The sequence below is a fragment of the Podarcis muralis genome, chromosome 11 (assembly GCF_964188315.1).
Source record: "Podarcis muralis chromosome 11, rPodMur119.hap1.1, whole genome shotgun sequence".
In the NCBI taxonomy this organism is placed as follows: domain Eukaryota; kingdom Metazoa; phylum Chordata; class Lepidosauria; order Squamata; family Lacertidae; genus Podarcis; species Podarcis muralis.
The window spans coordinates 44801623-44825163 of record NC_135665.1 but is presented as its reverse complement, the minus strand read 5'-3'; the positions used below and the strand labels follow the sequence as shown (position 1 = coordinate 44825163).

Below are 23541 nucleotides of genomic sequence, written 5' to 3'. Positions count from 1 at the left end.
GCGCCAGATAGCAAAGAGAAAGAGCAAAGGACAATAGTCCCACTTCACAGAACACAGTAACACAAACATCCTGTCTCCGTCACTTCCCACTCTGTGGAGTCAAAATATAAACTGTCATGTGTTAGACAAAAATCCCATGACTGCAATCATGGAGCAGGAATTCTAACATCTATATCTATATCTCCAAATTATTGTTCGTTCCATTTATATGAGGCAGAGCAGTACTCATCCGATTTTACCTTCTGCTACTGGTCCTGACATGTAATTCTGGTCTAGAAATGGAACCACTAAACAATTATGTCTCGTACACCCAACTTCTTCAGCCAGCTCACAAAGTTTTGATGATCAGTTGTGTCAAAAGATGCTGAGAGATCCAAAAGCTCTAACAGAATCTCACTTCCTCTGTCAGGCTCTAGATTTGGGGTGGGCAACCTGTAACCTTCCAGGTGTTGCTGCACTACAACTTATATCATCTCTGACCATTGGTTATACTGGCTGGAACTGATGTGAGTTGGCCAACATCTGGAGGAGCACTGGTTTTCCATTTCTGCTCTAGATGGAGATTATTCATTCAAACTGCTGCAATGGGTTATATCAGTTGTCCCCCCCCCACCCATGTGCCCCTGCATCTCCCCTCCAGAGAGTTGGGGGAATCCCTAGAACAGATGGGGGGCATGCAGCAGGAGAGGGAGAAGTTCTATTGCACATGTGGAAGTCCTTGCATGAATGGGGATACAACACTATGTGTCCAGTTTAAGACTGATCGCTCATCCACATTATGCTTGTCCCATACTTTCTAGGCATCGGTCCAAGAGTTTTGTTTGCCCTGCTGCTTTCTCCAAGAAAACCCAAATGGGTTTTATACAGATTGATGTTTGTTCCGATTCAGGGGTCAACCATCCTCACACTCTCACCACCACTTCTCTCTTGGCATTTTTGTGCCAATGACAAGTTGCAGAACGCATCTCACAAAATGGCCCCATGGAGACCCATGTCACATAGGCAGGCATAGCTGGTGAAAGGGCCAGTGTGGTGTAGTGGTTAAGAGTGGTAGACTTGTATAATCTGGTGAACAGGGTTCATGTCTCTGCTCCTCCACATGCAGCTGCTGGGTGACCTTGGGCTACTCACACTTCTTTGAAGTCACTCAGCCCCGCTCACCTCACAGAGTGAGTTTTGTGGGGGAGGAAGGGAAAGGAGAATGTTAGCCACTTTGAGACTCCTTCGGGTAGTGATAAAGCGGGATATCAAATCCAAACTCTCCTTCTTCTTCCCAAGAAGAGAACAGAAGAAGAGACAGGCCAGCATCTGATACGTGAAGAAAGCCACAGCCTTTGAGACAATAAATGGACATATGATGGGGTTGACATATTTTGAAGACCAAAAAAGAAGACACATTTGCTGACTTCTGCCTTTAACTACGGATTGCTTATGATGACTCTCCTTTTACATATCCATGAAAAAGACAGCATGTCCTGGGAAAAGAGGACATATGTCATATGAAAGCACAGTTGCTTGAACCCATTCTCTCTAGTCCCTTTTGTGGACCAACAAACGAGCACCTTACCCTGAAAGTATACTTGATGGAGCTTAATTTTTATATGGAAAATGAGAAACCAAAAGAAGTTCTATTTATCATCTCTTCTTCCACCTCCCCCTGCCAAATAACTTGTAATTATATTTCGTACTACTACAACCAAAAAACAAAGTATTCCATAATCAGAGCAGCAATTAAGTTACATAGTAATTGGTAGGTGATGTGAAGCTTAGAATGGGCGAGCCCCATTATGAAATCAAGTCTGCCATATGTTTAAGAGATACCAGTCTGTTTCAGAAATGCTTGGAATGTGTGAGACATTTATTCCTATGGGATACTAACTGAATGCATAAGCAAGACAGATTAAAGGAAGTAACAAAGCTGCAGATGCATTGAATATGAGGTGTCCATGTTAATGCGCATAAATGTATTAACCTGCCAACTGTTCCATGCTGAATTCATATTCATACCGTGATTGTGTGAATTTTGCTGGGAAAATCAAGGGGAGTAATTGGACGCAGGAGTGCTGTGCTTCAGTTATATGCTGTTCTGAAAGAAACTGACTTGTTAAATTCAGTTTGCTGTATGGCACATAGAGGTATTTACAGAATACTTTGCAACAGGGAGTGTAAAAAGATACAATTCCACAGGAAAGGGCAACTAAGAGCCTTGTGGCACCTTCAAAGGGTAGCGCACTTACACAGCAGTATGAGCTTTGGTAGTTAAAAGCCACAGAACTATATGAAAGTTCACGCCGCACACACAAAAATGTTAGCCTTCAACCTCTTTTCTGCAGGATTTGCACCTTTTAAATTTCCTGTTTCAAAGCAACATTCCCTCCACGACAATTCTCCGCTCCCGTGAGAATCAATATGATATTTATTCATAAAAAAATATTATTATACTGCCAGCTCATATTAAATATCAAGGGGTACAATAAATCATAAAGCAATACAAAACATGAACACATGTACTTAGAATAACCTTCTGCACACAGGGAAGGAACTGAGCAGAGGAGCAAGCTGAATTTTCACTGTCCTGGCAGGCTCTGAATGTGCTTGTTTGGTGGTGGGGAAGACTGTGTGTGTGTAGACCTAATGAGGGAAAATTGAAGGACCCCCTAGATCAGCCTACGCCAACCTGCTGCCCTCCAGATGTTTTGGACTGTTGGTAGGTCCAAAGCCAATCATCTGGCGGAGCCTTGTTAGTCATCTCCCATGGACCAGAAGCGCAATTCATGTCAATGAAGAGCTGTGCCTTCTGTACAGTCGGCCCAGCTCTACAGAACTCTCTCCCAGTAGAAATCAGCCAGGGACCATCCCTGCTACATTTCGGACGCCTGGTTAAAGCCATTTTATTCCAGGGCGCCTTTGCACCACAAATGCTGCACCGGTGTTTTAATCCTCCGGAGTTTAATTTATAGTTTTCGTTTTGTATATTTTCTGTATGTATTTTATGAGCCGCTTTGGGAACAAGATGGTGAAAAGAGTGTTATGCATTTTAAAAATAAAAAAGAATAAATTAAAAACAAACCTGCACCAGCCCCGCCTGCCAGCACAGAGGGGTGGGGACTTTCCTGCCCTCAGGACCCCAGCAGCTTTCCACTTTGTAATTTTGAACAGAACAAAGCCATGCCATGACGTCGTATCATTCCCAGGGGCATTATTTTGTGGGGTGGGGGCAGGTGATGGCAGCCCCTTTTGGCCAATTACAGGTGAGGATAGGGAGGGGGAGGAATGTGTTTTGGGGATGTGAGCTGGTGATGAATGTTGTTAAGAACAAAGGGAGCAGCCTCATACTGAGTTGGATCACAGGTCAGTATTGACTATACTGGCTGGCAGAAATTCTCCAGGATTTCGGACAGGTACCTCTCCCAGCCCTATAGAGAGATGCCAAGGATTAAACCCGGGACCTGCTGCATGCAAAGCAACTTCTCTTCCAATGAGCAATTTGAGAAAATACAGCAGACAGACGGGGATGCGGGTGGCGCTGTGGGTTAAACCACAGAGCCTATGGCTTGCCGATCAGAAGGTCAGCGGTTCGAATCCCTGCGACGGGGTGATCTCCTGTTGTTCGGTCCCAGCTCCTGCCAACCTAGCAGTTCAAAAGCACATCAAAGTGCAAGTAGATAAATAGGTACCACTCTGGCAGGAAGGTAAACGGCATTTCCGTGCACTGCTCTGGTTCGCCAGAAGTGGCTTAGTCATGCTGGCCACATGAAAAACTGTCTGCGGACAAATGCTGGCTCCCTCGGCCTATAGAGCAAGATGAGCACGCAACCCCAGAGTCGTCCACGACTGGACCTAACGGTCAGGGGTCCCTTTACCTTTACAACAGACAGACAGGTAAGTTTTCCAAAGTCTCGGGTTGGCTCAGAAAAATTGTTTGGGTTTTTTATTTCCCCAGAAGAGTTCAGAGAATTTCAGAGTTAATCCGAGGCAACTTTGGGAGAGCTTGCCCATTTCAAAAGCAAACTTAAACATGTTATTCAATCAAAATACCCATGCCCAGCATTAAGCTGGGGCTGGGTTTCCAGTTTTATAGTTATCTAAATATATTCAAACTTTGGCCAATACTTGATGTTACAGATATCCCAAGCATTTGGGGGTCGGGAAAGAGAGAGAAAGGGAGTGAAGTGTAAACGGGATTTTTTTTGCGTATTTCAGATGACTGATGTTCATGCTGGCAGTCCTGGGAAATCTACACCTCTTAGCTCTTATTTTGGAAAGCTTTGGCTGAAAAGGCTTCAGGTCCCATGAGACTGATATGTAGATGAGACATTAAGAAAGACTAGAATGCCTTGTTATTACCTCCCCACATGCGACTAACCAGCACAATGGCCTGGGAATACCATTCATTCACCAGTTTGGGTTGCTATTGAATTCATCCTCTTGTTCCAGGTCTTCACATTGAAAAGCCATCACAGCAGAACCTTGTGGGCATTCAAGGAGAAGGAAATCCGGACACTGAAGTGCTAATTGTGATGGAAGATTCTGAATCCAGGGAACTGACGGACAAATCAAAATGAAGTTAGGATCCAAATCAGTGGTGTCCGTCCCCCCCCCCCATCCCTGTACTCACACACACACATTTCCTGTCTCATTTTAGAGACTTTAAAAAGAATAGATCGTGTCAAAGGAAACTGTGATGAGGCAGAACACGGAGCAGGAAACATGTTGCTAATTTTAATACTGTCATTCTTAAATACATAGCAACAAGTCTATGAGAACTGAATCCTTATTTCAGAGACATTGGTTAAATTGTTAAATTGACAATGATTAAATGTTAAATTGTCAACTTTTGCTGTTAATTCTACTTCATCCATTAGATATAATTAAGAAAAATGGTTTTGCTGATGATGCTTTGAATGTATTGTTGGCAGAACTTTACATGGTTGCATGGCATCGTGTTTCAGCAATAGGAAATCCATTTTCCTCCCAAATGCAATTTTGTAAACCGTGACCATCTTCTTCTTCTTCTTCTTCTTCTTCTTCTTCTTCTTCCTCCTCCTCCTCCTCCTCCTCATCTTCCCCCCTCTCATCTTCCTCCTCTTCTTCACTATCGTACTCTGAGCTTTGCATATTATCCATTTTTAAAAGAATGTGTTCATGAGCATTCCCCAATCTGGTGCCCGCCAGCTATCTTGGGCTACATTCTCAGAACCTCAAGCCAGGATGGCCATTGGTCATGAGGAATTTAAAGGATGGGTAGACCAAGCTGCCCAGCACTGCTTGGATTATTGCCAATACAACAGAAGGACCAACCAGTGGACAGTTTGTCCGGGGTCCTCTCAAAAGTGAAGCTGGTCCTGGATCAAGATGCATGGAGGCCAAGACGTACATGAACACAACATGTGAGACTGCAGGATATGTTTACTACTTGCATCAGGGATAAGGAACTGTGGACCTCTAGCTGTTGAAAGACAACAATTCCCATCATTGCTGACTATTGACCATGCTGGCTAAGACTGATGGAAACTGGAGTACAACAATATGTGGAGAGACATAGGTTCTTCACCCCACGTTCACATGTTATGGCAAGGAGGAGAAGTGCCTTGAATTAAAATCTCCATGCTTTAAATTAAAAACCCCATCCCCAGTATAGTGCATGCCTGAATTGGTATTCTGACTCCAGTTCCCATCAATCCCAACAAGCAAAGCCAAGGGTCAGCCCAGAGATATATAGAAGGCACCAGGTTGGGGCAGACTACCTTAAACCAAAGCTTAGTATTTCAATAAATATTCCGCAGATATTTTAATGCAGCATGTGCATACATGAAAATCATACTACGACTGCTGTGCCATGTGCCCTGGTGAGAATTTGATTAGACTCTGTGTACTGGCATCTCCAGACAGGGCTGAGAAAGACCCTTGTCTGAAACCCTAGACAGCTGCTGTCCATTTCATGACAGCTTCTGTCAATCCTGTAACTCTTTTCTGGGAATTGGTCCCACGGAGTAAATATGCATAGGACTGCACTGGACTTTGCCATTCCAGGATCACAAGATGGCCGTGTCCACACCATACATTTAAAGCACTACGATACCACTTTAAACACTCATGGCTTCCCCCAAAGAATCCTAAGAGCTGCTGTTTGTTAAGGGTAGTGAGAGTTGTTAAGACCCTATTTCCCTCCCAAAGTTCTCTGAAACGGGATTGGATGTTAAGCCACTCTAGAAATTGTACATAAAGGTAAAGGGCCCCCTGACCATTAGGTCCAGTCATGACCGACTCTGGGGTTGTGGCGCTCGTCTCGCTTTATTGGCCAAGGGAGCTGGCATATAGCCGTGGCCAGCATACATGTGGTCAGCATGACTAAGCCACTTCTGGCAAACCAGCGCACGGTAACGCCGTTTACCTTCCCGCCAGAGCGGTACCGATTTATCTACTTGCACTGTGATGTGCTTTCGAACTGCTAGGTTGGTTGGAGCAGGGACCGAGCAACTGGAGCTCACCCCATCGCGGGGATTTGAACCGCCGACCTTCTGATCGGCAAGTCCTAGGCTCTGTGGTTTAACCCACAGTACCACCCGTATTGTGAACATAGCCAGTGTCTAAATAAGAGCTAATCGTTTTTCTTTAAGTAGGGTACCTTATTCTGGGAATCTGTTCATGTGGTGTTTTATACAGCTCCACCGCTTTCTATCTAAATCTTAGCCTATGCTTTTTTGTTTTGGTATGGTAAATGATTAAAAGTATGTAGCATGAACAATTTTAAAGAGGATTATACTTGTATCTCTTTTGGACTAGAAAACTTTGAACTGAATGTGTCATTAACATGTATACTTCTATAGTTCCAATATTGCCTAGTTCTATTGCTTTCTCTTGTTAAGTATTATAAAAGAGTATGTGAAACAAGTTTTAGATTAATAAGAATTACCAGAACTACTTGGAGATATAAAAAAGATGTATATAAAATAATGAAATTCTAATCTATTTAGCTTGATGCAAATTAAACCACTAATATCACATTGGTTGCAAATCAGCTCAGCTGTTCAAGAAAAATTAAAGCTTCTCTTATCAGATTGTCTAGTTCTCTTCCAAAGATTTGAATAAAAATCATATAGAATATAGATGCCTAAAGCTGCAATCCTAACTCTACTTACCTGGCAATAATCCATTAAATTCAATAGGGCATATGCCTGAATAGATATGGTTAGGGTTCCAAACTTACCTTAATTTTTTTATATTATTATTATTATTATTATTATTATTATTATTATTATTATTATTATTATTATTTTGGTGCACTTCTGTCTAGAGCAACAAAATGTCTCTTACATTTGTTACAGAGACATTTGTGGGTACAATTAAATTCAATGGAAGAAAACAAAAATCTAAATTCTGCACCCATAGCTTCCATGTGGTGCATAGAAAAGGCAAGGAAGAATAAGATGTTTAAAGTAATTTTTAAGTTTGCAATATATGAAAACGTCAAACATTGTGTGTGAATATAAATTGATTTATTAGGTTTGCTGCGATTTGTGCTATGGTTTTTAAAAGTACGTTTTGTGAATTGATGGGAGGAATACACAGACACAATAAGGATTACAAGTCTCTTTGATGAACTCTGCCTCATTTAAATCTGATTCTCTCTCTTTGTTACAGAAGAGATTATCTCCCTTAAATGATTATTTCCCTTCTTTTGAAATGTTAACTGAAAGAAAAAATAATTGACAATCTAAAGTGTATAGGACAGCGTAGGAGCGGGTGTGTAAAAATAATACATGCGTAAACAAAATTAGCAAAGGATCAAGTTTTCACTGCGCAAAGACACGCCACTACCACCAAATTTAGAGTGACAGCTCTGGAACAAACAAAAAACAAAACAAAAACCAAGCACACACAGCTTCTTTGGAACACAAAATTTAAACTCTTATAAAACAACAGCAACACAAGCAATCCATGGATCCTGATGAGTAATTTAATTTTGGCTTTTAATTTTTGTCATGACATACAAGTGGAAGTATTGACTTTGGGCAGAGAAAGCCTCAATAGACGTGTCACACACACACACACACACACACACACACACACACACACACACACAGCACATTTGGATTTCTGCTGGAGGTGACATTTTGTGATCTGAACTGTAATGGGTAATGGGAATGTCTTTGTTGCAAAACTTAATAGGATGAAAACACAATTCATTAAAAAGTGTTTCAAAATTAAAGGACGAGCTTCTTAATATATGAAGAAGTTTACATAAAATAATAATAATTTGTGCACAAACAAGCAAGCATTTTCATGCATTGTGCATCTCAGAAACAAGAGTTAGGTTTCATTTGACAGGGAATTAATGTCACTTTTGCTTTGCCAGTGCTTCCTGTTAGGGTAAGAAGCCTTTTCTTTCCTATGACAGAATCCTGCAGCTGAATGGTTGATAATGTCAAAGGGCTATTAATATGCTAAGCCTTTTAATGGCATGGGATACCTCCATCCTGTTCTCCCCAGTTTTGCAATAGTCCTTCGTCATTTATAATTTGGCTTGAAGAATCTGAACATTTCCAACTGGGTAGAATTTAAGATAAATTATAATTTCTTTTAAAGGCCTGAGTTCTGCTGCATAATGACTTTAACATTTATTATTCAAATATCAGAACCGTTGTTGTTTGAAAAAAAATGTTTTGTTTATCAGGTTTGCCAGATAATATCATTTTTAAACAATAAGGTGGAAACCAAAACAAGAAATTCACATCATCAGCAATTACTTTTGAGACTTTAGATTTCCACCACAATAAACTAATATAGAGAGGTGCTTTTTATTTGCAAGCTTTAGTGATGTGTCTATTACGCCTTATAAAAATTCAGTCAGAAATTCATGATGTTGGAGTACACCTCATTTATCTGAATGGTTTAATGGATATTCAAGTGTTTGGACAGGTGAAAACCCCACTGACAAAGGACACAATGTGGTTCTAGTTGCCGGCAAATAAGCTCTAATACAGCACAATCCAAGGCTGCTCAGACGTAAGCCTCCACAGAGGTCAAGGGGGCTTAATCTTGAGCAAGTGCATATAGGATTGCAGACCAACAGTGCAATCCTATACATGTCCTTTCATCTACAAAGAAATCTACATAGGCCCAGCCCACTGATGGGGCAGGGTGAGGAGCCTGCTTCACCTCACCTTGCCTCCAACACCTGCCCTGTTGTCTCTACCAACAGTGGTAGCGGTTTCTGATGCGCTGAAATCTCATAAAATCCCATGGAATGTGTGAGATCTCACGAGACTTCGGCGATATCTTGCCAGAAGCTGCTGCTGGCACTTCACAGATGGGATACCACTGGTGCTGCAGGTAAAAGAGGTGCGACGCTGGCATTGGGGTGACAACAAGGGGGCAGGGTGACAGCGGGGGAAGCGGCACCTTCCCATTTTGCCCCTTATTCTTCAAATCCCCTCTCCACTTGTCTGCACTTGGCAGCCTTCTGGGGTTTCCTGAAAACCATTTGACATCTTCAGCTGGGCTTTCTTGAGAGCCAGTGTGGTGTAGTGGTTAAGAGCGGTAGACTCGTAATCTGGTGAACAAGGTTCGCTTCCCCGCTCCTCCACATGCAGCTGCTGGGTAACCTTGGGCTAATCACACTTCTTGGAAGTATCTCAGCCCCACTCACCTCACAGAGTGTTTGTTGTGGGGGAGGAAGGGAAAGGAGAATGTTAGCCGCTTTGAGACTCCTGAAGGGGAGTGATAAAGTGGGATATCAAATCCAAACTCTTCTTCTTAAACATCATAACAATTGTTGCTGTTTTTAAGTATTTCTACTTTTAAAGAAATCAGCGTGGAACTCTCTCTTTTTTTCATGGTAGAAGGAACAAAATCAGCAACCACTTGGTAGCCAAGCCTTGCTGACTTCCCATGTTTCAATCAAAGTTCAGGGGCAGGTGTGGGGTACAGCTCCCATCAGCCCCATCCTGAATGCTCAATGGCCAGGGTTGGTGGGAGTTGTGATTCAGCAGCATCTGGAGGGCTGGGGGTTCCCCACACCTGCTTAACGGGCTGTTACTGCTTCTTTGCCTTTGAAAACAGGTCACATTAGCAGGTAATCGTGTTGGTTGACTTATCTTACAGTCTGCTACTGAGCCTGGTCCAGGGCTGATGTACAAAACTCTGAACAAATTGGGTCCAGGATACCTCAGGGATTGCCTGAACCCTTATATTCCAGCTTGATTACTGACAGGGGTGCCAACTTGAATAAAATATTGGGGGGGCCAAGTAAGGCCCACCCTGGTCACTTGGCGTGGTAAATGGACACCCTTTGAATGGCAATGCTCATTAACCGGGGGGGGGGGCTTGAATATTTTATGGGGGGGGTTGAAGGGACATTGGCCCCTAGGAGTTGCCTATGATCACTGAGATCATCTGCAGGAGCATCTTGGGTCACTCCTTGGTAAAGCTTGTTTGACAACAAGAAGAAAATGAGCCTCCAGTGTCATCAGCCCAGACCTGTATAACACCCTGCCATTAGACATTTAGTGGGTGCTTTCTGTGCCAACTTTCAAACACCTGCAGAAAACCTTTCAGCCAGACCAATGTAGGCAATTGAGAGTATCCTATACCTCCTGTGGTTGGTGGTTGGAGCCCACCCAGGGACAGCTGAGGGCAGATTCCTGCATTGCAGGGGGTTCGACTAAATGATCTGCAAGATCCCTTCCAATTCTACAAGTCCATGATTCTACGTCCTCCACAATGGGCTATTGATGTTTGTTTTTAATTTCTATTTGGTTTTAATGTGTTTTTAACTATTTATTAATTCAGTGTTTGGTTGTATGTTTTTATATTGTTCTAAGCAGCTGTGCTATATATACTTATGGTACAATAGTATAGAAATATTTTTATGGGGGGGGGGACACGGATTAAAGATGTAATGGAGGTTTCTCAGGTTACCTTTACTTGCCCCTTCAACACTCCCAAACCAGGCTAGATGTGTAGCTTTTTCAGGGCAAGATCTTGACTCCTGATCAGATTGTATCATGGTGCCCAAAATGGCCACCATGGTTTTTCTAAACACTTGCAGGGTATGGCATCATGATTTCAGGAAACTGATTAGTAAATCATTCCATGTATTATAGAGGGGACAGGGCACTGGCGGAAGAAGGTGGGTGCAGTGGGTGTGGTCCGCCCCAGGTGTCATCCCTGAGGGGGGGGTGACATCGCCGTCCCACCCCCGTGGGACACTTACTCCACCTCCCGTCACATTCGCTAGCTCTGCCTCTGGGACAGGGAAAACTGGATGCAGAACTGGTGTTTTATTTGGCAGCCAATAAAGCGAGATGAGCACCGCAACCCCAGTCAGGGGTCCCTTTACCTTTATGTATCTGATAACATATAGTTCTTCCTGTAAAAGGAGGATCTAACTCTCAAAAGATTACTAGGAAATATATTCCTGGCCGATGCTGAATATTTGTTGGTACAAAAATGTGTAATAAAAGTGATCAGAAATTTTCAATGACCAGTTCAGTTAACTGAAACGTTCAGAATTTCCCTAAATAAAAATTGGAGCCAGCAACAACACCACAATGTTCTGTTGCTCATTAAACTCTCTTGCAACTGAAAGGTGCAGTTTCTTGCTCTGTATAATCTGGGTTTAATGTACCCAAGTAGAAATGTCTGCCTTCTGCTGAAGGTACCCCTCCAATGTGTGGAAGGCCAACAGATGGGTGACGAGGATGTGATGGCACACAGCCTCAACCACTTCAGATTATTCTAGTTGTGCAGCGGAGAAACTCCTGAATAGGGCTTTCATCGTTCAATCTATTTGTCTCACTTACAGAGTTGAGGCTCTTTCCCTGCTTACCCAGTATGGTCTGTTGACTGGAATGGGGAGCAGAGGGCTTCATCACTGGAGAATACAGTTAATAGTCAGTGGTTTCTGTCCTACACAGTAGGAGTGAACAGAAGAGGCCGGGCTTCAGCTGAAACACATACAGGGTAGGATATAGCCTTTGGGAACCAGGCAGGTTTAGCTTCACACAAACTGGTGGATTTATTGAAAGATGGCAAAGGGTTGGTGGTACCATTAGCCAGAATTGGCTGTAGGGTGATTAGGCTGGAGGAAAGTCAAACTATATCTTCTGCAGATGAAGAGAAAGAACACAGATGGAGAAGGCTGTAAACCCTTTGAGATATACAAGAACCAGGTATAATGATGGTGTGATGGCCTGGGACTCGGGCTCGGACTTGGAACCAGAGGAGTCTCAGTCTGCACTGGATCCTTTGCCTTAGGCATCATCTGAACCAAGTCTGGGGCCTGATCCTGAAGAGTCCCAGTCTGCACAGGTTCCAGCTGGGCTGAGTCAGGGGCCTGAGCCTGCCCTGACTCCAGATGCGGGGCTTACCTCGTTGACTCCAGCTGGGCCATCACTTCCAGCTGCTCCACTAACAGTTTGGTCAGGGGAGGCTGAGGTGGCCCCTGGGTCTAGTAACCCACCAACATCTCCAGAGCTGCAGAGACTAAGGTCTGAGAGAAGGAGAGACCTGAGTACTCGTAGGAGGAGTGCTCGCCTTCGGGTGAATCAGGGAGGTGAGTCACCAGGGGATCAGGACCAGCCGCTACCCCGACAAAGATAAAAGGCTGTCGGGCCCCACCCCAGGTTGCCGGAGCAACATTGCTGTATGCTAGATCCTGCTTGAGATCCTGTATGGTTTTCTGCCTCGTGTCTTGCCTTGGCCCTGTTGGACTGACTCCTAGCGGAACCTTTGGATTCTAGTCCAGTCCTGGACCGTGTTTCACGGGTTACCCCCGGGCCCAGCACAGATGGTGTAATCAACAATAGCAACAATACATCCATAACATTGTAGCAGATAGGTCAACTTTGCATTGCATTATGTCCTCACTTTAGGGATTATGAGATTGTGTCATCAATTGGATTGTTTTCTTTTTTATACATATTGTGTCACTAATATTTTTGAATGCTATCCCTAGTAATACCAATAGACCAAGGGGGACTATTGAAAACTTATGTGAGAGGTCATAGCCCAGGATCTTCTACAAGCAAAGCCAGATACTCTACAGTAAAACCATGGCTGCATTAGTACTGATAAAGTTTTCATCATACTTTGAGCTCTATATAATGTTTGTCCAGTATTAGGCTCCAAATGGGCTGGAGGTGCTAAAGGCATGACAGCTTCCAGGAGGCAGACAAAACTAAGCCATTTTAAAAATAAAATAAAAGTGAGGAAAACGTTGGAAAAATTGAGCCTAGAATGAGTCAAAATAAAAATTTCACCCACTGGAGGTAGACAGCTTTACAAGTGGCAGCTCAACTTCCATGGGCTTTCTTTCTGTAACAAATTGAGTCTGCCACTGCTTGTGGTGACACCTCATGAAGACATAGTACCATTTCAAAGCCATTTTAAGTAAATGGCAGCTCTCATAAAAGTTGGTGGCCAGTGATGGCCAGTGCATTGTGCAGCTTGGGAAGATATCAATCTAGGTCAATCTTAGTAGGGTGACTTACGGTATATCCTCAAAGGTACTGCTGGGGTGGGGTTTTGGGGAGAGGGGGTGCCACAGAGCATTATATGAACTATCACCAGAAAAATGATGTGGAAGGAGTACAATTGTCTGAGCAACAAGAAACTGGTACCTAATAAAGAGAAATAATTCCCCACTGACTCATTTACAGAACATAGAAAATATCCAAGCTGGAACTTAAGATACCTGTAGCAGTATGTCAAGATAAGACGAGCCTGTATCAGCTTCAGATGGGCCGAAGCTGGTCAAAATCTCACATTTTTGGTTATGGGCCCAGAACCAAAAATGTGAGATTTTGACCAGCTTTGGCCCATCTGAAGCTGATACAGGCTCGTCTTATCTTGAGCCCAAGCAGAGTAGTCCACACAGCAGAATGATAAGCAGTATGTGCCACATTCTTAACTTTATTTACACTCTATGCTGAGAGAATACAAACATGCATCTTGCCTCTGTGAGAGCAGAGAAGCAACTCCTCTCGGAAACAAAGAACAGCAAGAGAACAGTGAAAAACAGGAAACCAGTGAACGTCACATCCAGTCTCCCATTCCCGTGGGAATCCAACAGTAACTCGGACTGTGGAATGCAAAACAATGTCTTGTGACTGCAGTTGCTGCTCAGTGAGGAAAATAGAAACCAACAGTATAAGGCTGATTCTTTGAAATACTCAGTCTACTGAGATGATCACATTTTGCACTGGTTATCCTAGTTAAAATGCAATGTTCAAACTAAACATGCCAGCTTTGGGGAGACTAAGTTTCACAAGCATCTGTCTGTTTATTAATTAGTCTTCTTTCCCCCCAGTGATAAAAGAGGGAAACAGTTTTTTCTCTCTTATAAAGTGTCTTCACGCTGTTTCCTCAAATAATTCAAAAATCACAAATAATAGCAAGAATCTTTGGTGTAGTTTTAGAACTGATATGACTGGGTTGTTTTGTGGGTTGAGGGGGGTGTTAACCAGGAACTCTGACTGGTTATATTGGCCTCCACTTGGTGGTGGTGGTATATGACTTCAGAAAACTAGCACAAGCCATTGGCATGGGTTTTTAGGGGGATACCAGATTTCAGGATTCATAGTTAACACTGTCTTCAAGACTTGTAGATAGCACTTGAGTGTATGTCTGTGCAACAGTCTGTTGAGAATATTAGACACACTCTAAAGATGGAACAAGTAAAGAGGGTCTATTTAACTTTGAGCAGTGAGATCTATAGACAAGGCACCCATCAAATTTACAATATGTGGGGTCTTTGCTAAACCAGCCTCAAAAGTCCCTGCTTCTCTTCACCACCAGACTTCAAAAAGAACAACAAAGAGACATTTTCTTCCCAGCAAAGGATGATTAGCATTTAACATTATTATCTACCAAGATGTGTCTGATTTATCCTGCTCGAGGCACTCAAGCCATCATGAACAGCACCCTTTTTTATTTTCACAAGGCTCAAGCATCAGTCAGGCACACCCAATATTTTTTAAAAAGTTTTTTAAAGGGGGGGGAAAACCTGAAAAAAAGAACATAGGAGCATATGGCTATAAAAATTCAAAGACAAAAATCTGTTTTACCTCTTTCTTCTCATGGAAAACTTAACCAATTTTACACCCACAGAAGACACTATAAAGTGGGGGGGGGGTGGAGAAAAGAAGGGGGCTTTTGCATAGACAATACAAGAAAAGAAAAGAAAATCCCTGCTTACGTCAAACAGTATGAACAGTTTCTTAACAGCATCGGCCCTGAAATGAGTTTGTTTTTTTTTTAAAAAAAAGGCTTCGCAGCCCTGCCTTCCACTCATCTTGCAGGTTTCTAAAGTGGGGGTGGGGTGGGGGATAAAAGAATCACAGTTCCCTGTCTGCTAGGTAAGCAATTGTGAAAGAATATTTTGATCATTTTTCCAGTGTGCATAAGCACACAAAGAAAACCTGGGTAAAATAATCAATAATCTTACTTCAAAGAACAATAAAAATGTGTGGCATAATTAATATATTTGTGTCAGGAAGCAAAAGAAATTCAATTCTAAAATGCCTCTGAAAACAAGCAAACAAAACCTTTTACTAACCCCTGGGAGACATATAGAAGTCCACACCTTACATTTAAAGCACTATGATGCCACTTTCAATGTTATGGCTTCTCCCAAAGGAGCCTGGGAACTGTAGTTTGTTACAGGTGTTCGGTAGGTTTAGCTCCATGAAGGGTTTCCTAACAACCATGCATCTGATGTGTTTGCTACTCTGAGATCCTTTGGGAGGAAGGGCATGATATAAGAATAAAAACACGATAGAGTCGTGATCTCCTTTCTTGGTTTAGGTCCATTGGTTTGGGTTCTAAGTTCCAGAGCAGGAGAAAACAAGCTTGCTCCTTCCTCCATGTGAAATCTTATATCCTCTGTCTCCTCTTTACTAGGCTATACATACCCAGTTCCCTCAACTGTTTCTCATAAGGCTTGGTTTCCAGACCCTTGATGATCTTTGTCGCCCTCCTCTGCACACGTCCCAGCTTGTCAATATGCTTCTTAAATTGTGGTTCCCAGAACTAAACACAGTCCTCCAGGTGCGGTCTGACCAAGGCAGAATAGAGCCAGTACTATGACTTCCCTTCATAGTATTAGCATTTTTTGCTGCTACATCACATTGCTGACTTATGTTAAGCTTGTGGTCTACTAAGACCCCTAGATCCTTTTCACATGTACTGATTATTTCTACCTAAGTGTAGAACATTTTATTTGTCCCTATTGAAATTCATTTTGTTAGTTTGGGCCCAATTCTCCAATCTGTTAAGGTCATCTTGAATCCCAATTCTGTCTTCAGCAGCATTGACTTGCCCTCCTAGTTTGGTGTCATCTGCAAATCTGATCAGCATCCTCTCAATACCTTCAACCAAGTCATTTATAAAAATGTTGAACATCAGGTCCAGGACAGAACCCTGCAGCACCCCGACTTACCACTTTTTTCTAGGGTGAAGAGGAACTGTACTTGAGTATTCTTTGGGTTCAGTCACTCAACCAGCTATAAATCCACCTAACAGTTACCTTGTCCAGCCCAGCTTCCTTGTAAGAATATCATGGGGGTCTTTGTCAAAAGCCTTCCTGAAATCAAGATGCACTATGTCTACAGGATTCCCCTGATCTACCAAGCTTGTCATTATGGAAAAGGGAAATGAGGGTCATCTGGCATGACCTGTTTTTTAGAAACCCATGCTGGGTCTTAGTAAGCAAAGCATCCTTTTCTACGTGCTCACAGACCGACCGTTTAATTATCTGTTCTAGGACCTTTCCCTGTATTGAATATTATACCAATATTTGCTATGACCAAATATCACAGGAGTTGTGAGCAATCATAACAGCCACAGTGATACAAGGAAGGCATTCGTGGTATTTCTGGCCTATCAGTGATGGACTCTATGCTATATCTGTAGTGTTGTTACTTGCAGGAGTATCAACAATCTCAATCTGAAAAGAATTATGAGCCCTCTCTTGATTGCAGCCCAAAGGGTGGGCTTGATAGAAGCCACAGGAAACAAGTTGCAACACAAACAATCTACCCTGACTCATTCTGATAACAAGGGCTTTGACTGGAATTCTTACTTGCCTCCAGCCTAGAGTAACATTTAAACAATAGATTTCAAACCACATTATCAATAGCCAGCACGAAAGCAGTGCCCGTTAAAAATGATTTTCTGCAGACTTATGGGGGAAAGGTGGAGTTTCCCTGTAGGTCTGTGCCGTCTGTTTAGTTGCATGTGAAACGGACAATGTAGCAGAAGTTGCCTGTTTTTAATTTTTCTTTTTCTCCATGGGCTGTGATGTTTTATTGAAGACTCATACAAAAGGAAAGGGGGGGGGGAATTAAAACCAGACAACTCTGACTTCATTGTAAATTTCATATGCAGTCCAGCAGGCCGTAACAAATAGCGTCCACCCCTCCCCCCTCATCAGCTCTTTGGCTATAGCTTGGAGATTGCATAAAATCACAAATAACATGTGCCATGTGAGTATCCTCACTGATTTTAAAAGACAGAAAATGGTGTCGAAATAAAAAAAATAAATCTTTCATTATGTAATAGTATTGCATAGTGAATTTAGCAAGATTTAAAAGATGAAGTAGATGGAAAGCTGCCATTATTCCTTTTTCAAATCCTAATTTGGACATCACAAAAAGAGAAAGGGGGGGGGGGAGCTGACATAGTACCAGCAGGAGAGATCATTTTGCATATGGAAAGTAACAGACGTGTACAGCCCAGGAAGAGAAACATACCCCAGGCAGGAAGAAGGGAGTCATTCTATCACCAATATAGTTTTATTCTTAAAGTCACCACTAACCCAATGTGCACAGGAGTTAGCATACAAGCAATTAGTCATATTTATGTTCTTATTCAATGAGAACTAAGGCTGCAATACTAGATTCACTCACTAGAGATTAAATTCCATTGATCACACTTAGGTATTTAGGATTGTGCTGTGTGGTTGCAATCTGACAGATACCGTACATACAGAACTCACAGGGAGTCTTGTTTTTGAATGAACATGCAGAGAACTGAATAAGAGCAAATGTCATTAAAAGGTTTACAAAGTGCAGTAGGTATAAAAACTGCAGGTGACTGCAAATATCTGGTGAATAGAATGTATTCCATTGGTAATAATTATTATCTAATAAGGGCTCTGGGAAGGATAGTGACCAACTTCCTCAAAAAAAAAATAGGAATAGTGACAACCCACTGCTATGACCTGGTGAGGTGGAAGTGCCTTTCTGTCCCTTGAAAAGTTAATAGAGCTGAAGGAGGAAGTTGAACAAATGACACTCTTTCACACTTCATCGTTCAGCTCTATGGGCTTTTCAAGGTTAAGATGATTAATTCTACTTGAATTGAAGACTGCAGGCACACCATAGATTTAAAGCACATTACTTCCCCCAAAGAATCCTGGGAACTCTAGTTTGTTAAGGGTACTGGGAATCAAACCTCTGTGAGTGATAAACTACAGTTCTCAGGATTCTTTGGGGGAAACAGTGAGCTTAAAATCTATTGTGCATATGTATGCACTTTCTGTCTCTCCAGAGGACGGGTGGTGCCCACAGCACGCGCTCAAAAATCTAATTGCACCCAAGGACCTAAAAAGATTGGCGACTCCTGTAGAAATCAACCTGAAATGCCACTTAAAGGGAGAGTGCGAGTGGTTAAGCCATCAGATGGCTGTTCCTGCCTCTGTCCCCTCACCCTCTTTTAATTCTCTGAGCGACCCAGGAGGGAGAACTGGACCCAGCTGTTCTGCTTAGAGAAACCATTAGAGAAAGAGAAAGCAGCAGCTGCTCCTCACAGGAGCTGCCATTTTCTTTTCTCTCTTCCTCCCCCCTTTTTTGCAAAAAGAACTGGAGGCGACCAGCAAATCCAGTCCACCCAATCAGTGGCGTAGCGTGGGGGGTGCAGGGGGGGCGGCGGCACCGGGCGCAACATCTGGGGGTTAGGGTTAGGGGGCGCAAATCCACGGGTTAGGGGGCGCAAATTACTTGCCTTGCCCCGGGTGCTGACAACCCACGCTACGCCACTGCACCCAATTGCACCATGCAGAGAATGGGGGGACGGGGAGACGGGACCAAGACTGCCAAGAAAGAGAGAAAAGGAAAGAAAGAAAGGTGAGCAATTGTGTGGAGGCTGTTCTGGTTCACCTTCACTTCCTCTCCGGTGGGGAGTGGGTGACACAGAGGATTCAGTAACTGATGGTTGCACAAACCTGCCCAGGAACACTTTTATGTCTATCATCTCTCAAAGGCCCTCTCTGTTCAGAAGGATCTATACTAACTGACTCATCCTTGCTCTCGGGGCGATGCAGCATGGAGGACTGGGGCCCAGCAGGACTGTCTAGGCGAGTTCTTCAACCTCTGTTCCCCATTTGTTGCGGGACCACAACTCCCACCATCCCTGACCACTGTGAGACTGACTAGGGGTTGCTGTGCACCTAGGAAGAGGTGTCTGCAGCTGCCGCCACATCTGCCTCCTTGACCTTGACCTCTGGATTGTGCCCAGAAACAGAGGTGGATGAGCAGACAGACAGACGCTGGAGCCAGTCAGCAACCCAAGTTCTCCAGACCATACCTGTCTATCTGCCATTTCTGGTGGTGAAGAAGATCGGGCCAACGAAGGGGCTTGGGGTGGGGAGGGGAAGGAGGTCCCCTGCCTCTATTGGTTACATCCCAACTTTCCTCAGAATTGCTCAAGGCAGCATAAAGGGGGTCTTTCCTCCAGCCACTTTGTCCTCACAAGAACCCTGAGAGGTAGGTTAGGCTGAAAGAGGCTGGCTCAGTGTCACGCAGCAAACTTCCTTGGCTGGGGAGGGAACTGAACCTGAGTCCCCGTCCCGTCCCCCCCCGCAACCTTCCTAGCCCAACGACAATCTTCAAATCACACAGACATATTGCCAAGCCATTCCAGGAGCTGCCGGTGGCTATTACGGCAGCCACGAGAGATTGACATGGGAGCAAGTCCCACTGAAGTCAACGGGAATGGTTCCCAAATAGACACGTGCGGGATGGCGCAGGTACGATTTGCACCATACCTAACCTCCCTCACCTCACCCCACCCACTCCTCTCACTTTGTCCTCCTGCTTAAAATTGGCCCCTCCCTCCTCCCCCCTCCCCCGCCGCCTCTCTTTGCTCTCGCCTCTCGTGGCAAGTTGTTACGGCAGCGGCGGCAGCAGCAGCAGCCATTCATCTCCTTCTCCCCCTCCCCTCCCCCGCTTCGCGTTTCAGCCGGGACGGAGGCGGTTTGTCCCTAGCGGCGCCCCGTCTCCGCAGCAGCTGTTCTCACCAACATGGCGGCGGTGCTGCTTCTGCAGGAGCTCTCAATGTCAGCGGCTGCGGCGGCGAGGCACTTGGCGCGCGGGGCAGGGAGAGAAGCGGCAGCCGTTGCCTCCACCGGCGGCCTCGGGCCCAGGTATATATCTATCTATCTCTCTATATATATGGGAAGCAGGCGCGTCGGCGGGTAGATAGGGGAAGAGGGAGGGCCGTGGCCCCTCATCCTCCACTGCCCACCAGACCAGGAATGGGATTGGGGGTCGGACGAGATATGGGTGTGTGTATGTGTCTCGTTGTCCAGGTGTCGTCGTAGAGAAAGGGCGTGGGTTGAGGCCACGAGCCAGGGTGTGTGTGTGTACACATATACACGTGTTTATATGCGACAGACTTAACTGGGACGCCCCTCACCCAGCTTTGCCTACTGGTGAGGGGGAAGCAGCTCTTCGCCTACCCCCAACTCTTAAGGGTCTTTTATCTGGCCTCCACTTTGCGCAGTTCATTGTGCGTCCAGCTGTAAACGGGGAAGAGAATTAGCTCTCCTTTCAGATAGAAAACAACAACAAAGATTGTCCAAGAGGCACCTAAACAAACAGGTTTATTGTATGTTTTCGCTTGGAGACCTCAGCTGCGTGAAGCGTAGTGTTTGATTGTCAGGTGCAGTCACTTGGCGCAAGGTGATAATTGCAAGCAGCCGGGCATGGTGAAGGCCATGAAATGTAAAAGGAAGTAGTAAGTAGGCCTGTGCCTTTTTCCGTGCGGAAAGGCAGTATATACAATACAGAACGTGCCCTTTGCAACAGCGGTCACTGTGATGATAGTCCTTCCGGTTTGTGTTAATGTTGATTTGACTCCTGTATGGGAAAGAAGCCCATCGTTTCAGAAGCCTGGTTTTTCCATTCTTGTGATGCTGATGATTTCTTTATTAATGTTGATCTTCTGACTGAAGCTTACTTAAGATGTGCTTTTCTCAGAACTTTCCACAGTTGCAAATCATGTTTCCCTCTTCCTTTAAAAAATAGTGTAAACTGTACAATATACATATGGAGATATTCTTGTTCTGCTTGTGGGTGAATAGGAAGTCCACTGCAGTAACTTCTGTTGTAAGTAAACTCTTCTATCTGTATGGCTTGAGAGAATATGAACATGAAGACATTAAAAAATGTTGGAATAAATATATTCAAAGCTATCTTTGTAAGGCACCTGATCTCTTTTCACGCACACATATTATTTACAGCATGGACAATGTCCTGTACTATAGCTGCTTCTGAATGACAAATTTCAACTGTCGACAAACTCTTCGAGGACTGGGAAGCCCTGAATATTATTATAGTGTGTGAATATGTGTATATGTACACCATATTTTGACCTTTCCTTTGCATCTTAACCAAAGTCTCCCTAACAAATTCATTGCTGATTTAGTGGAGAAAATAAGAGGAAGAGTATATTCATTTCATACTGTTTAGGTTTGATAGTTGCCTATGATTAGAACTTACTACATTTGTAGCTAATTAGAGCTAAAGAAAGTTCAGACAAATTGAACTGTACCATATACTATCAACAACCAGTTTGAGGGAGAAGCGGAAGGGAGGAGCTACAGAGGTTTTCTTGGAGCTTCTATGGAAGAAAAGTCTTATCTTTTGAGTAGCCTTTCTCTGTGTATTTTTCTCCCTCTCTTCTCTGGGCTAAATTTGACCCATCTGATTGGGATTGGTTACTGTGGTTTTTTAAAAAGTATACTCTTTTACCTGTGGGAGGAATAAAATACTGTACTCCTAATGTCCTATGAGGGAAAATTGTCCTGATCTTTTGCAGAATCAAGCACACTCCAGTGCACTGATTTTAAGGCATGTCTTACCTTACTGTAGGATTGGGCTGTAAAGATTTTTCTAATCATCCCTAACCTGTCTCATCCATTATAGCTTTATTATCAGTTAGTACATATACCAGTGTTGGTTGGAAAAAATTGCACAGGAACACTGCTGAATAAATAGAAGATTTAGATTCATATGCTGTTGTTTCTTAAACCAGAAAGAAGAAATGGATCTGCACTGGAGCAAAATATGAAAGAAATTTCCTTTTGGAAAAAACCCCAAACCCCTATACATGGATTCAATGAGACTTACTGCAAAATAAGTTTCCCAATAAATGTGTATAATGTTGGAATACAAGTAGTTTACAAGGGTCTTCTTAAATAAAGGCCTACTTGTCTCTTGGCCTACCTCTGTCCTTTTTTAATGAACTTCGCAGTTGTATGCAAATGTTTGTGTCATTGGGAATCAGGATCTGAGCAGTTACAACATTTTTATAGCCTGATGTTAGCATAGTTTAAAATGGCTACACTTCTGGACAAATGCTTTATGGGTTGTCTTCTGTATCCTAGATCTCATTGGTAATGCATTTTAAAAAAGAATTCTATATTGAATATTGGAGCTTCAGTTCTTGGGTGGTCTTAAGCAGTGCTTTTTCGGGGGGGGGGATGCAGGGGTATGCATACCCCTAAACATTCTGTGAATCTTTGTACTTTGGTCCATTTACTGTATTTATCTTTCCCGATTTGAACTGTAAAATGGTGATTTTCTTGAGTCCAAATGAGAGTACCACTAAACATTTTTAGAGGGGAAAAACACTGGTCTTAAGTTATCCTTAATTGGGGACTTCTAGTAACAGCTTCTTTACATTGCATTCTTCTTCAACCCATTGAGACAAACATTGATGTATTTAAGCGATCTCCTTGGACCCAAATATCCAATTAGTGCTACCTCAAGGCAGTAGATCGCTCCAAGTGGTACACAGCATCATCTGGAAAGTGTGTCCCAGTATTCCTTGCAATGTTATAAAAGGCACTTGATTGCGTGTGCCTGCACAATGAGTTATATTGTAAAGTTTCCTAAGATGTCCATCTCTGATTTCATGATGCTTCACTGTGCCCCTAAAAATATTGCCTCAAGCACTTGCTTGGGTTGTTTATGCAGTCTAGGATTTTAACTCGCTGAAAGAATGAACCCACTTTCACATTTCTTTGAATAGTGGAAAAATCAGACACTAATGATGTCTTAAGCTACTCTTAATTACAGCCTACTACCAAATTTTGTAGGACAATAAATCAAAAGCAATGCTGGTTTTTAAAATTCAGATTATATCACAGTTCTAATTACTGCATGGTATACAACAAATTGAAATGCAAATATGGTTTTTGTTGTGTTCAAATAATCGGTATCACTATATGTTCAATAGTCATCTTGCATTTTA

The 23541-nt window shown here is 43.2% G+C and overlaps 1 protein-coding gene across 1 annotated transcript in view; it reads left to right on the top strand.

The window, feature by feature from the left end:
- Positions 1–20221: 20221 nt before the first annotated feature.
- NDUFS4 (NADH:ubiquinone oxidoreductase subunit S4) overlaps positions 20222–23541 on the top strand; it is a 45793-nt gene continuing 42473 nt past the window's right edge. The window contains exon 1 of the mRNA XM_028748440.2: positions 20222–20428. Within this exon, the coding sequence (XP_028604273.1) occupies positions 20307–20428 (122 nt within the window). The 5' untranslated portion in view covers positions 20222–20306. The remainder of the gene's footprint in view (positions 20429–23541) is intronic.